The sequence below is a fragment of the Nerophis lumbriciformis genome, linkage group LG34 (assembly GCF_033978685.3).
Source record: "Nerophis lumbriciformis linkage group LG34, RoL_Nlum_v2.1, whole genome shotgun sequence".
In the NCBI taxonomy this organism is placed as follows: domain Eukaryota; kingdom Metazoa; phylum Chordata; class Actinopteri; order Syngnathiformes; family Syngnathidae; genus Nerophis; species Nerophis lumbriciformis.
The window spans coordinates 24,126,457-24,138,956 of NC_084581.2; the positions used below are offsets into that span (position 1 = coordinate 24,126,457).

The following is a 12,500-nucleotide window of genomic DNA, read 5'->3' on the forward strand; positions in this document are numbered from 1 at the left end:
TTATGTTGTATATTTTTTATATGAGATTTCCAGTTCATTTTATCATCAATCATTATACCTAGAAATTTGGTTTCATTTACTCTTTCAATTGATATTCCGTCTACTTGTATTTGTGTTTGACTTTCTCTTCTACTGATACCAAATAGCATTATTTTACTTTTACTGAGATTAAAAGATAGTCTGTTTTTTGTCAAACCATCTTTTTAATTTGTTAATTTCTTCTGTTATTATTAGTGTTAGCTTCTGTGTGTTCTCTCCTGAACAAAACACTGTTGTATCATCCGCGAATAATATTAACTTTAAATGTTTTGTAACTTTACAAATGTAATTTATATAAAGATTGAACAATTTTGGTCCTAGTATTGATCCCTGAGGTACACCACAGGATATATTTAGCGTTGTAGATGTGTGTTCGCCTAGCTTCACGGATTGTTTCCTGTTGTTAAATAACTTCTAATCCAGTTTAAGACCTACCCTATGATGCCATACCGTTCTAATTTTTTGAATAAAATATTGTGATTAATTGTGTCAAATGTTTTAGTTAGATCCATAATCACTGCTGCCGCACATTTTTTACTATCTATTTCATTGGTAATTTCCTCTGTAATTTTGATTAAAGCCATCGAAGTTGAAGTATTAGCTCTGTATCCATATTGGCTCTAAGTGAGTATTTTATATTTGTTTATGAAACTCTCTAATCTGTTATTGAACAGTTTTTAAATGATTTTAGAGAAATGTGGAAGTTATTTAACAGGTCTAGAATTTGTAAATTGTTGTTTGTCTCTAGTCTTATATATTGGTGCAACTTTAGCTATTTTCATTTGGTTTGGGAATTTGCCTGTTTGAAATGGTAGGTTACTAATATACATTAATGGTCCTGAGATCTCTTCAATACATTTTTTTAATCGTTTCCATATCAATTCTATTACAATCGATTGAAGTCTTAGATTTGCATTTTTTTCCCCCCACGATTTTAACGACCGTATTTTTCGGAGTATAAGTCGCACCGGAGTATAAATCGCACCTGCCGCAAATGCATAATAAAGAAATACATTTAAATCAAATTGATTTGATAAAACCCAACACCAAGAATAGACATTTGAAAGGCAATTTAAAATAAATAAAGAATAGTGAACAACAGGCTGAATAAGTGTACGTTATATGAGGCATAAATAACCAACTGGTATGTTAACGTAACATATTATGGTAAGAGTCATTCAAATAACTATAACATATAGAACATGCTATACGTTTACCAAACAATCTGTCACTCCTAATCGCTAAATCCCATGAAATTTTATACGTCTAGTCTCTTACGTGAATGAGCTAAATAATATTATTTGATATTTTACGGTAATGTGTTAATAATTTCACAAATAAGTCGCTCCTGAGTATAAGTCGCACCCCCGGCCAAACTATGAAAAAAAACTGCGACTTTTAGTCCGAAAAATATGGTATTTCCTCCTGTGTCACTTTCCTGAGGAACATTGAGTTGGAATCCTTTCCTCCAATTTTGGTCCAATATTTACAAAGTGATTATTGAAGTTTTCAACTACTTCTTTCATGTTGTCATTATTTACGTTTCCGTCTGAGAAGTATTGGGAGTATATCCCTCTTAGTGCCATTTTTAATACTGCTTTTAAGGATGCCCCATGTTGCTCAAAACAGGCTTTGGGAATCTTGTTTGGTATTTTAAAACATAATGAAATAACTATATATTATTAGATATTTATTTGAATAAATACAAACAAACAAATAATGTTTTAAAGAGTCGTCGCCATTGTTGATTGCTCTCTGATGTCTTTCAGATGATTCAAGCCATCCAAGTGCTACGCTTTCATCTACTGGAGTTAGAGAAGGTCAGTATCATTTTGATGTATTTTAAAGACAAAAAAAGTAGTATTTTAGCGATGTACTTGTGGGGGAAATTTGGCAAAGGTCCTAAAAATGACGACACAGCAAAGTTAATCAAGGCATGCTTGGATGAGGAAGACAATGACCTCAAGACCAATACTCTCACAGGCGCACTAACTACGTCTAGTCTTTCCGGAAGCTGCAAAATCATGCATTTTTTCTAATGACGTGAGCGTGACAAAATAAGTGACGATAAAGTTTTGTATTGTTTTGTGTATTGCAGGTCCACGAGCTCTGTGATAACTTTTGCCATCGCTACATCAGCTGCCTGAAGGGCAAAATGCCCATCGACCTGGTCATCGAGGAGCGAGACGTTTGCAAGTCGGACTTTGACGACCTGTCGGGATCCTCTACCAACCTTGGAGATCATGTGAGTTTTTCCAATATTCATACGTCACATTGTGAGAAACATTACGCATGTAGAACACCTTTGATCATGAATTTTCCAACGCAAGCATAGGAAGAATAGTACAAACCGCAAAACCAGTGAAGTTGGCATGTTGTGTAAATGGCAAATAAAAACAGAATACAATGATTTGAAAATAATTTTCAACTTATATTCAATTGAACAGACTGCAAAGACAAGATACTTAACGTTCGAACTGAGAAACTTAGTTATTTTTTTTCAAATATTAGCTCATTTGGAATTTGATGCCTGCAACATGCTTCAAAAAAGCTGGCACAAGTGGCAAAAAAGACTGAGAAAGTTGAGGAATGCCCATCAAACACTTATTTGGAACATCCCGCAGGTAAACAGGCTAATTGGGAACAGGTGGGTGCCATGATTGGGTATAAAACAGCTTCCATGAAATGCTCAGTCATTCACAAACAAGGATGGGGCGAGGGTCACCACTTTGTGAACAAATGCGTGAGCAAATCGTCAAACAGTTTAAGAACAACATTTCTCAACCAGCTATTGCAAGGAATTTAGGGATTTCACCATCTACGGTCGGTAATATCAAAAGGTTCAGAGAATATGCTTTTGTGGACTCATGTTTATGTTGTTGACCCTACCTTTGGCACTGATGGTGAAAATGATTAAAAAGGTTAGATCCGACACACACACACACACACACACACACACACACACACACACACACACACACACACACACACACACACACACACACACACACACACACACACACACACACACACACACACACTTCACACTCTCAAGAGCTGGCACCTGTTTTCAGTTGCAAAGATGCAACATGTAAGTCTCTCTGTAATATATATTTTATAAATCTTTTAGCTGTACTCCAGTGCCGTTTAAAACATATTAAATATTTTTAATATTATTTTAATCCTCACCAAAATTCTTAATTTTAATTGATATTTTAATCATTTGACAACTTCCATTAAGCCAGCGGTTCTCAAACTTTTTTTTTTTTATCACAAAGTACCACCTCTGAAAACACTTGGCTTTCCTACTACCACCATACTGACCAACATTAATGTACAGTAGCGTAGTAGGTCTAAGTATTCACTAGAAACAAGGCAGAGGTTTTATTCATATTTTGGCAACTGTAACATTACAGTTTGAACATTAACACTGTGTTACAATATTTAATTATTGGATTATTTTGTGTACCACTAGATTAGTGTTGTCCTGATACCAATATTTTGGTACCGGCACTTTTCGATACTTTTCTAGATAAAGGGGACCACAAAAAATTAAATTTTTGGCTTTATTTGAACAAAAAATCTTATGGTACATTAAACATATGTTTCTTATTGCAAGTTTGTCCTTAAATAAAATAGTGAACATACCAGACAACTTGGCTTTTAGTAGTAAGTAAGCAAACAAAGGCTTCTAATTAGTCTGCTGACGTATGTGTCATTGTGTATTATGTCATTTATAATTCAATTATTTTGTCAAAATTATTAAGGACAAGTGGTAGAACATTAATTATTAATCTACTTGTTCATTTACTGTTAATATCTGCTTACTTTCTCTTTAAACATGTTCTAGCTACACTTCTGTTAAAATGTAATAATCACTTATTCTTCTGTTGTTTGGATGCTTTACAATAGTTTTGGATAATACCGGTACTTTTTAGAGATGGTATAGTACCGAATATGATTCATTAGTATTCGCGGTACTATACTATACCGGTACAACCCTACACGAGATAGAGCATGTCTACCATTAGTGATGCACGTACCACAGTTTGAGAATCACTGTCTTAAGTTATTCAAACAATTCCAACATGAAAATATTATGCTCATCTGGGACATTTTGACTAATAATAGTGTTGTCTGTCTATCTGTGTTGGCCCTGTGATGAGGTGGCGACTTGTCCAGGGTATACCGCGCCTTCCGCCCAATTGTAGCTGAGATAGGCTCCAGCACCCCCCGTCACCCCGAAAGAGATAAGAGGTAGAAAATGGATGGATGGATAATAATCACAAGTGTATCCCCACTTTACCCAAATTCCTCATTTTCCAGCATTTCAGATCTGCTTTCATGCACATGTTTGGATTTAAGTTTTGAACTCAAATGGCTGGGAAATAAAACACGGACTACACAAAAGCAAGACTTAGCACAAGGCTAGTAGCAAGCAAACAAGGGAACATAGAATTTAGTGGCACAAATAAAGAACGCGGGGAAACGATGAGGACTATTCTGGAGTCTTCCTGGTGTGGACGCAGGCCTTACGAATGATGGTAATGCTACGGTTACGTCCACCTACCTCGAGTCAAACTGCCTGCAAACAAATCACAGTTGAGTGACATCCTGTACAGTTTTTTCCAGTTGCTTACACACTAAATTTAAAATTTTTCCACAGTTAATATTAGGCATAGACAGGTTGGGCAAACTCCCATGCACCCTCAAGGACCCTGCCGAGAGTATAGAGCTGGTCCACAGGTCCAGGACCAGGACGAAAACCGCACTGTTCCTCCAGAATCCGAGGTTTGACTATCCGGCGTAGCCTCCTCTCCAGTACATCTGAATAGACCTTACCGGGAAGGCTGAGGAGTGTGATCCCACAATAGTTGGAACACACCCTCCGGTTCCCCCTTCTTAAAGAGAGGAACCACCACTCCGGTCTGACAATGCAGAGGTACCGCCCCCGATGTCCGCGCGATGTTGCAGAGTCTTGTCAACCAAGACAGCCCCACAGCGTCCAGAGCCTTAAGGAACTCCGGGCGTATCTCATCCACCCCCGGGGCCTTGCCACCGAGGAGCTTTTTAACTACCTCAGGAACCTCAGCCCTAGAAATAGGAGAGCCCACCCCAGATTCCCCAGGAACTGCTTCCTCATAGGAAGACGTGTTGGTGGGATTAAGGAGGTCTTCGAAGTATTCCCTCCACCGATCCACAACATCCGCATTCGAGGTCAGCAGAACGCCATACAAAGTATACCGGTATTAGTATAGTACGGCGATACTAATGAATCATATTCGGTACTATACCGCCTCTAAAAAGTACCAGTCCTCCACCGTCATTGCTGGTTGACAAGCAGAGGAGCATGTTCGGCAGCACACAATCACAGAGTACTTACAAGCAGACACAGTGTGTAGACAGAAAAGCGAGAATGGACGCATTTTGGCTTAAAAATTAAAGATAAAGGTGAAGTTAAAACACTGAAACGCCCTCAGGAAGAGATGCTTTAAGACATGGCTAGCTAGCTTGCGGCTAAAGTCCATCCGCAGTCCGCAGTGTTTTAGCTACTTCTAAATCACTAATCCTTGTCTCCATGGCGACAAATAAAGTACGTTTCTTACAAGTATCATCCCTGCAGGACGAGGAATAACTTAACATGCTTCACTACACACCGTAGCTCACCGGCGTCACAATGTAAACAAACGCCATTGGTGGATCTACACCTGACATCCACTGTAATGATATCAAGTACAAGAGCGTCATCTAGTCGATACTACTATGACTACGTCGATATTTTTTATCATCACCATGATCTTCTTTCGTTTTTTTAATTCATATTATGTTTATAAACTCGGGAAATACGTCCGTGGACACATGAGGGCTTTGAATATGACCAATGTATGATCCTGTAACGACTTGGTATCGGATTGATACCCAAATTTGTGGTATCATCCAAAACTAATTTAAAGTAACAAACAACAGAAGAATAAGTGATTATTACATTCTAACGAAGTGTAGATAGGACAAAAGTAAGCAGATATTAAGTAGATTATTAATTCATTTTCTACTACTTGTCCTTAATAATTTTTACAAAATAATAGAATGATAAATGACACAATATGTTACTGTATATGTCAGCAGACTAATTAGGAGCCTTTGTTTGCTTACTTATTACTAAAAGAAAAGTTGTCTAGTATGTTCACTATTTTATTTAAGGACAAACTTGCATTAAGAAACATATGTTTAATGTACCCTAAGATTTTTTGTTGAAATAAAGCCAATAATGCAATTTTTTTTGGTCCCCTTTATTTAGAAAAGTATCGAAAAGTACCGAAATACATTTTGGTATTGGTACCGGTATCAAAATATTGGTATCGGGACAACACTAGTCTGAACCTACATCCTGGGGGACCTGTGTGGTCAAGCAGAGGATCGTAGGTGGGCTCCATCCAGGTGTATAAATGCGAATGACTGTTTCCGTCAGTCTACCCCAGGGCAGCTGTGGCCTCACATGTAGCTTACCACCATAAACGGGTGAATGTGGAGTAAATGCATGATGGGTTCTCAGTTCTCTTAGAAGCACTTTGCATGTCTTGAAAAGAGCTAAAAATCCAATCCATTATTATTATTACTAAACAGTGCACGCAAAAACGTCTTCCTTGCTATTCCTCTTCATCGAGGAGCTGGTTGAGGATTTCCAAGGGTTGCACTTTTAAAAGGTTCAGTCCAACTAAATGCTACATATAAACAACTTACAGTTTACTGTGCTGCTTTTATGTTTGCTTTGAACAGATGGGATGTAAGACCTTCATTAGCTTGATAAACGTGCAAACACATGGCGTTTCTTGAAAGAGCCGTGTTTACCGAAGACTTTTCATTCTTTTCTGCCCTGCTAAGAAAAGGGGGCATCAGTGAGAGGCCTCGTTCACACTGCGCTATTGTCCCGCTGCTTCTTGTTGTCATCTGCCGAGCTCTTCATCTGATCACCATCAGGCAAACAGCTGACGCAAAGAGGCTGAAGAGGCAGCTTTGCTGTTTGCTCCGGGGCTTATGGTAGTCTGAGTGGTCCGGCCCAGCTTCCCCATAAATACGAGGTCGCCGACTGTAGCGCTCACAGAAAGATTCCGGGCGTTGTTGGCTTCGCATGCAGTACAGCGACAAATATACTGCAGTAGTAATACTTTTCAGGTCCACCACAGGCAGGATGGTAATCTTTTCTGTTTAACTCGCAATGCTAATCACCGTTTGCAGCCTTTGTAAAAGTGCATAATGGACCTCTTACTGGACCTCTTACTGGACCTTTCTCATCTATTTCCCTGTCCTTCCTCCCTTCTTTGCTCCATTTCCTTATCTCCTGTCCCCCGGTGTGTGGACCTTTCCCTGACCTCTCAGAACCCAGCATCCTGGAGAGACTTGGACGACGCCCACTCGACACCCTCGGTAGGGACCCCGGGCCCGTCCAGTGGGGGACACGTCTCTCAGAGTGGAGACAACACAAGTGAACTCGGTAAGAGACCGCCGAGCTTTCCTCCACATCAAAGCTTTTGCCTTTCCCGTCATCTTGCCGCCATTATTTTATTCATCACTCGATCTAATCACCATCCTGATTCCTTGAGAAGTAATACAAACTAAAATCATACAGTAGGACTGAATACTTACTTGATCCTTATACAAAACATGACTTGTACTTGGTGTAGAAAACACTGTTGCCAAACACTGTGGTAGGACATTTCTGTAGTGTATTGTGGTTTCTTGCACTTGTATTTTCTTGTAGTGGTAGTACTTGTGATACTCAAAAAGTTTGTCAGTGGTTTTTTTGAAACTTTTATTAGCAGATTGCAGAGTACAGTACATATTCCGTACAATTGACCACTAAATGGTAACACCCGAGTAAGTTTTTCAACTTGTTAATCAATTCATGGTGATGTTGTGGTCGGATTCATATTCAACATTTCAAGTACACTTGATGACAAACACCTCCATTTTGCTGTCATGTGACCACATCACATTCTCCTTGTGGTTTTGATTGACTCATTGAAGTGTTGATTGTCAAACTTGTAGTCCATTCCAGTGTTGTGCAGGTCTACAATTGGGACATAGTTGACTGCTTTTTGGTCTTGACCATGATGGTGTAGAGCAGGGGTCTCCAAAATCCGGCCCGCGGGAAGTCCCAAGTTATTGATGGTTTTCAAGCTCTGGCTTCTCCTTGGCACTAACCAAAGACTGCACTGTATTTATTTGCTGAGTAGACGTGTAGCGCCATAAACACTGTGTGTCTATCGGTACGCTCTATAGCAAACCAAAGCTTCTGTACTGAAAAATCTGGCTACAAATATATATATACCGGATACGGCCCGCCAGCAACCAAAATCCGGGCCGCGGGAAGTCCCAAGCTTTAAAAAGTAAAAACATTTTAAAAAAAATAAATAAAAAATACATATACATAATACATATAGTATTTTATTTTTTTAAAATATGTCCTTTTTTGTTCATTTTCTACCGCTTGTTACTCTCGGTGTCCTAGCCGATTTTTAGGCAAATCATTTTGTCTATAAATGTATTTTAGGAGACACCGAGAGTAACAAGTGGTAGAAAATGGATTACAAAGGACATATTTAAAAAACGAATATGGATGGATAATAAAAAATATAAAAACAAATAAAAACATTTAACTTGGGACTTCCCGCGGGTCGGATTTTGGATGCTGGCGGGCAGCCCCAAGTTTAAAAAAACAACAACAAAAACATTTTATTTTTATTGTTTTTTTAATTTTTTTTTTTTTTTAATACGTCCTTTCTAATCCATTTTCTACCACTTGTTACTCTCGGTGTCTCCTAGCCGCTCAGGCAAATCATATTGTCTAAAACTGCATTTTCCCATCGATAACGTGACATCATCGCACTCGGAATGTGTGCATATATATATATATATATATATATATATATATATATATATATATATATATATATACACACACATATATATATATATATATATATATATATATATATGTGTGTACATACATATATATATATATATATGTGTATATATATGTATATATATATATATATATATATATATATATATATATATATACATATATATGTGTATATATATATATATATATATATATATATATATGTATATATATATATATATATATATATATATATATATATATATATATATATATATATATATATATATATATATATATATATATATATATATATATATATATATATATATATATACATTTATGTGTATATATATGTAGAGGTGTAGAGGTTTGAATGAAAAGTGTTTGTGTGACAGGTGTATTTTGTACACACGTGCGAATGGTTGTCTATCTGTGTTGGCCCTGCAATGAGGTGGCGACTTGTCTAGGGTGTACCCCGCCTTCCGCCCGAATGAAGCAGGGATAGGCTCCAGCACTCCCTGCGACCCCGGGAGGGACGAGCAGCAGAAAATAGATGGATGGATTGAGTTGAGATTAAGAGTACTTTCTTAAACGAGACACGACTCGTGTGTTTTTCATGAATACTCAACTACTTTGTTGTGTTTTTCTGTAGCTCATGGGTCTTCATACTTGAATACATTCTGTGCATTAACCTCTTAAACCCTTGAGAAACTTGTTAGGAAAAAAAAATATATATACAGTACAGGCCAAAAGTTTGGACACACCTTTTCATTCAATGTGTTTTCTTGATTTTCATGACTATTTACATTGTAGATTGTCACTGAAGGCATCAAAACTATGAATGAACACATGTGGAGTTATGTACTTAACAAAAAAAGGGGAAATAACTGAAAACATGTCTTATATTCTAGTTTCTTCAAAATAGCCACCCTTTGCTCTGATTACTGCTTTGCACACTCTTGACATTCTCTCGATGAGCTTCAAGATGTAGTCATCTGGGAAGGTTTTCACTTCACAGGTGTCATAGTTTTGATGCCTTCAGTGACAATCTACAATGTAAATAGTCATGAAAATAAAGAAAACGCATTGAAATGAGAAGGTGTGTCCAAACATTTGGCCTGTACTGTGTATATATATATAGTCAAGGTTTCTGTGGTTTATCCATTATACAGCGCTCAATACCGGGGTAAAGCGGAACATACGTTAGGTCAGGAAAAAACACAGAGGCTATATCATCCCTACAAGCCTGTTTCACAGGTTTCCCTTAAAATCCCCTGACGAGCAGAGAAACCTGCATATATATATACATATGTGTATATATATATATATATATATATATATATATATATATATATATATATATATATATATATATATATATACTTTTTTGCACACTCTTGGCATTCTCTCGATGAGCTTCAAGAGGTAGTCGCCTGAAATGGTTTTCACTTCACAGGTGTGCTTGAAGCTCACCCAGAGAATGCCAAGAGTGTGCAAATCAGTATTCAGAGCAAAGGGTGGCTATTTTGAAGAACTTAGAATACAAAACATGTTTTCAGTCATTTCACCTTTTTTTTTGTTAAGTACATAACTCCACATGTGTTCATTCGTAGTTTTGATGTCTTCAGTGACAATCTACAATGTGAATAGTCATGAAAATAAAGAAAACGGCATTGAATGAGAAGGTGTGTCCAAACTTTAGACCTGTACTGTATATATATATATATATCAAAATAAATTATATTTTTTTATGTTTGTACACGGTCAATATATGCAAACATATCAAAGCAAAACATTCAAGCTTTGCATTATATTGTAGGTGGAACAAGCATGTTATTGTAATATTTACAAATATATTTCATTAACATTAAATATAGTTTATTTTTATAATATGCAGAGGGCCAATATAAACTGGCTGGGGCACAAAAAAACCCCCGTCATAAATTCCTGCTGTAGATGAGCATTCCGTCTCTTTCTTTGGGTCAGAATTGAAGCTAAATGTTAATTGGTAAAGAGCACTGACATAAGAGAGATAAAGAGATCTCTTGACTGTGGTTTGCTGTCCGTCTGTGGCACTTTTTGTTAGGGATGTCCGATAATGGCTTTTTGCCGATATCCGATATTGTCCAACTCTTTAATTACCGATACCGATATCAACCGATATATGCAGTCGTGGAATTAACACATTATTATGCCTAATTTGGACAACCAGGTATGGTGAAGATAAGGTACTTTAAAAAAAATACAAATAAAATAAGATAAATAAATTAAAAACATTTTCTTTAATAAAAAAGAAAGTAAAACAATATAAAAACAGTTACATTGAAACTATTAATTAATGAAAATGAGTAAAATTAACTGTTAAAGGTTAGTACTATTAGTGGAGCAGCAGCACGCACAATCATGTGCTTACGGACTGTATCCCTTGCAGACTGTATTGATATATATTGATATATATTGTAGGAACCAGAATATTAATAACAGAAAGAAACAACCCTTTTGTGTGAATGAGTGTAAATGGGGGAGGGAGGTTTTTTTGGATTGGTGCACTAATTGTAAGTGTATATTGTGTGTTTTATGTTGATTTAATAAAAAAAAACAAAAAACGATACCGATAATAACAAAAACCGATACCGAAAATTTCCGATATTACATTTTAACGCATTTATCAGCCGATAATATCGGCCCGCCGATATTAGCGGACATCTCTAATATATATATATATATATATATATATATATATATATATATATATATATATATATAAATACATATGTATATATATATATATATATATATATATATATATATATATATATATATATATATATATATATATATATATATATATATATATATATATATATATATATATATATAGTTTTTTATGAAGGTGCTGACCCTTAAAGTATAACAACTGATCAATAATATGACACGTTTCCAACCTTAATAGAGAAAAAAGCTATTTTGTTTACATTTTTCAAACAGCATTTAAATAAGTCCCTATATCAGTAGCGCCTCCGTGCCGATGTTCACATCGTGCTTTTATACACAATTATGTGCAGCACACTGTGAATGCAAATGAGGCAGCACTATAAAGACATTAGCAAATAGGTGAGTGGGAGCCCGTCAGCCTTTGCACTTCAGCTTGTCCACTGTCACGCCTACATATGTCCTGCATTCTGTGGTGACATCATGTGAGACCACCGCCACTTCTAGTCAGTCCAAACATAATCAAGAATTAACTGCATGCATTTTTTTGCATCTTCTCTGGCTTTTTAAGACATGTATTCCAAAGTAAGGAGTCAAGACTGGCCTTAACTTGACTATTATGTATCTGTTTATTATATACCTTTATGCCAAGAATGTTCATTATGTAGTGTTTGTTAGCTTTGCTATAACCTGTTTTTTCGTTTTCGATGTGTACCTTTTCCATTTGAACCCGGGATTCGAGTACTAAACGGAACCGATTATCAGAACTGTTGTGTTTGTTCATGTGGTAATACACGTTAATTTGTTTAATTATGTAATTGTTATTTCATATTTAACAAAGCGC

General features: G+C 36.4%; 1 protein-coding gene across 2 annotated transcripts in view; it reads left to right on the plus strand.

The window, feature by feature from the left end:
• meis2b (Meis homeobox 2b) overlaps nucleotides 1-12,500 on the plus strand; it is a 113,817-nt gene that overhangs the window by 4,251 nt on the left and 97,066 nt on the right. For both annotated transcript variants that reach the window (XM_061929181.2, XM_061929182.2), the window contains exons 5-7: nucleotides 1,809-1,859; nucleotides 2,138-2,284; nucleotides 7,417-7,531. In XM_061929181.2, the coding sequence (XP_061785165.1) occupies nucleotides 1,809-1,859; nucleotides 2,138-2,284; nucleotides 7,417-7,531 (313 nt within the window). The remainder of the gene's footprint in view (nucleotides 1-1,808; nucleotides 1,860-2,137; nucleotides 2,285-7,416; nucleotides 7,532-12,500) is intronic.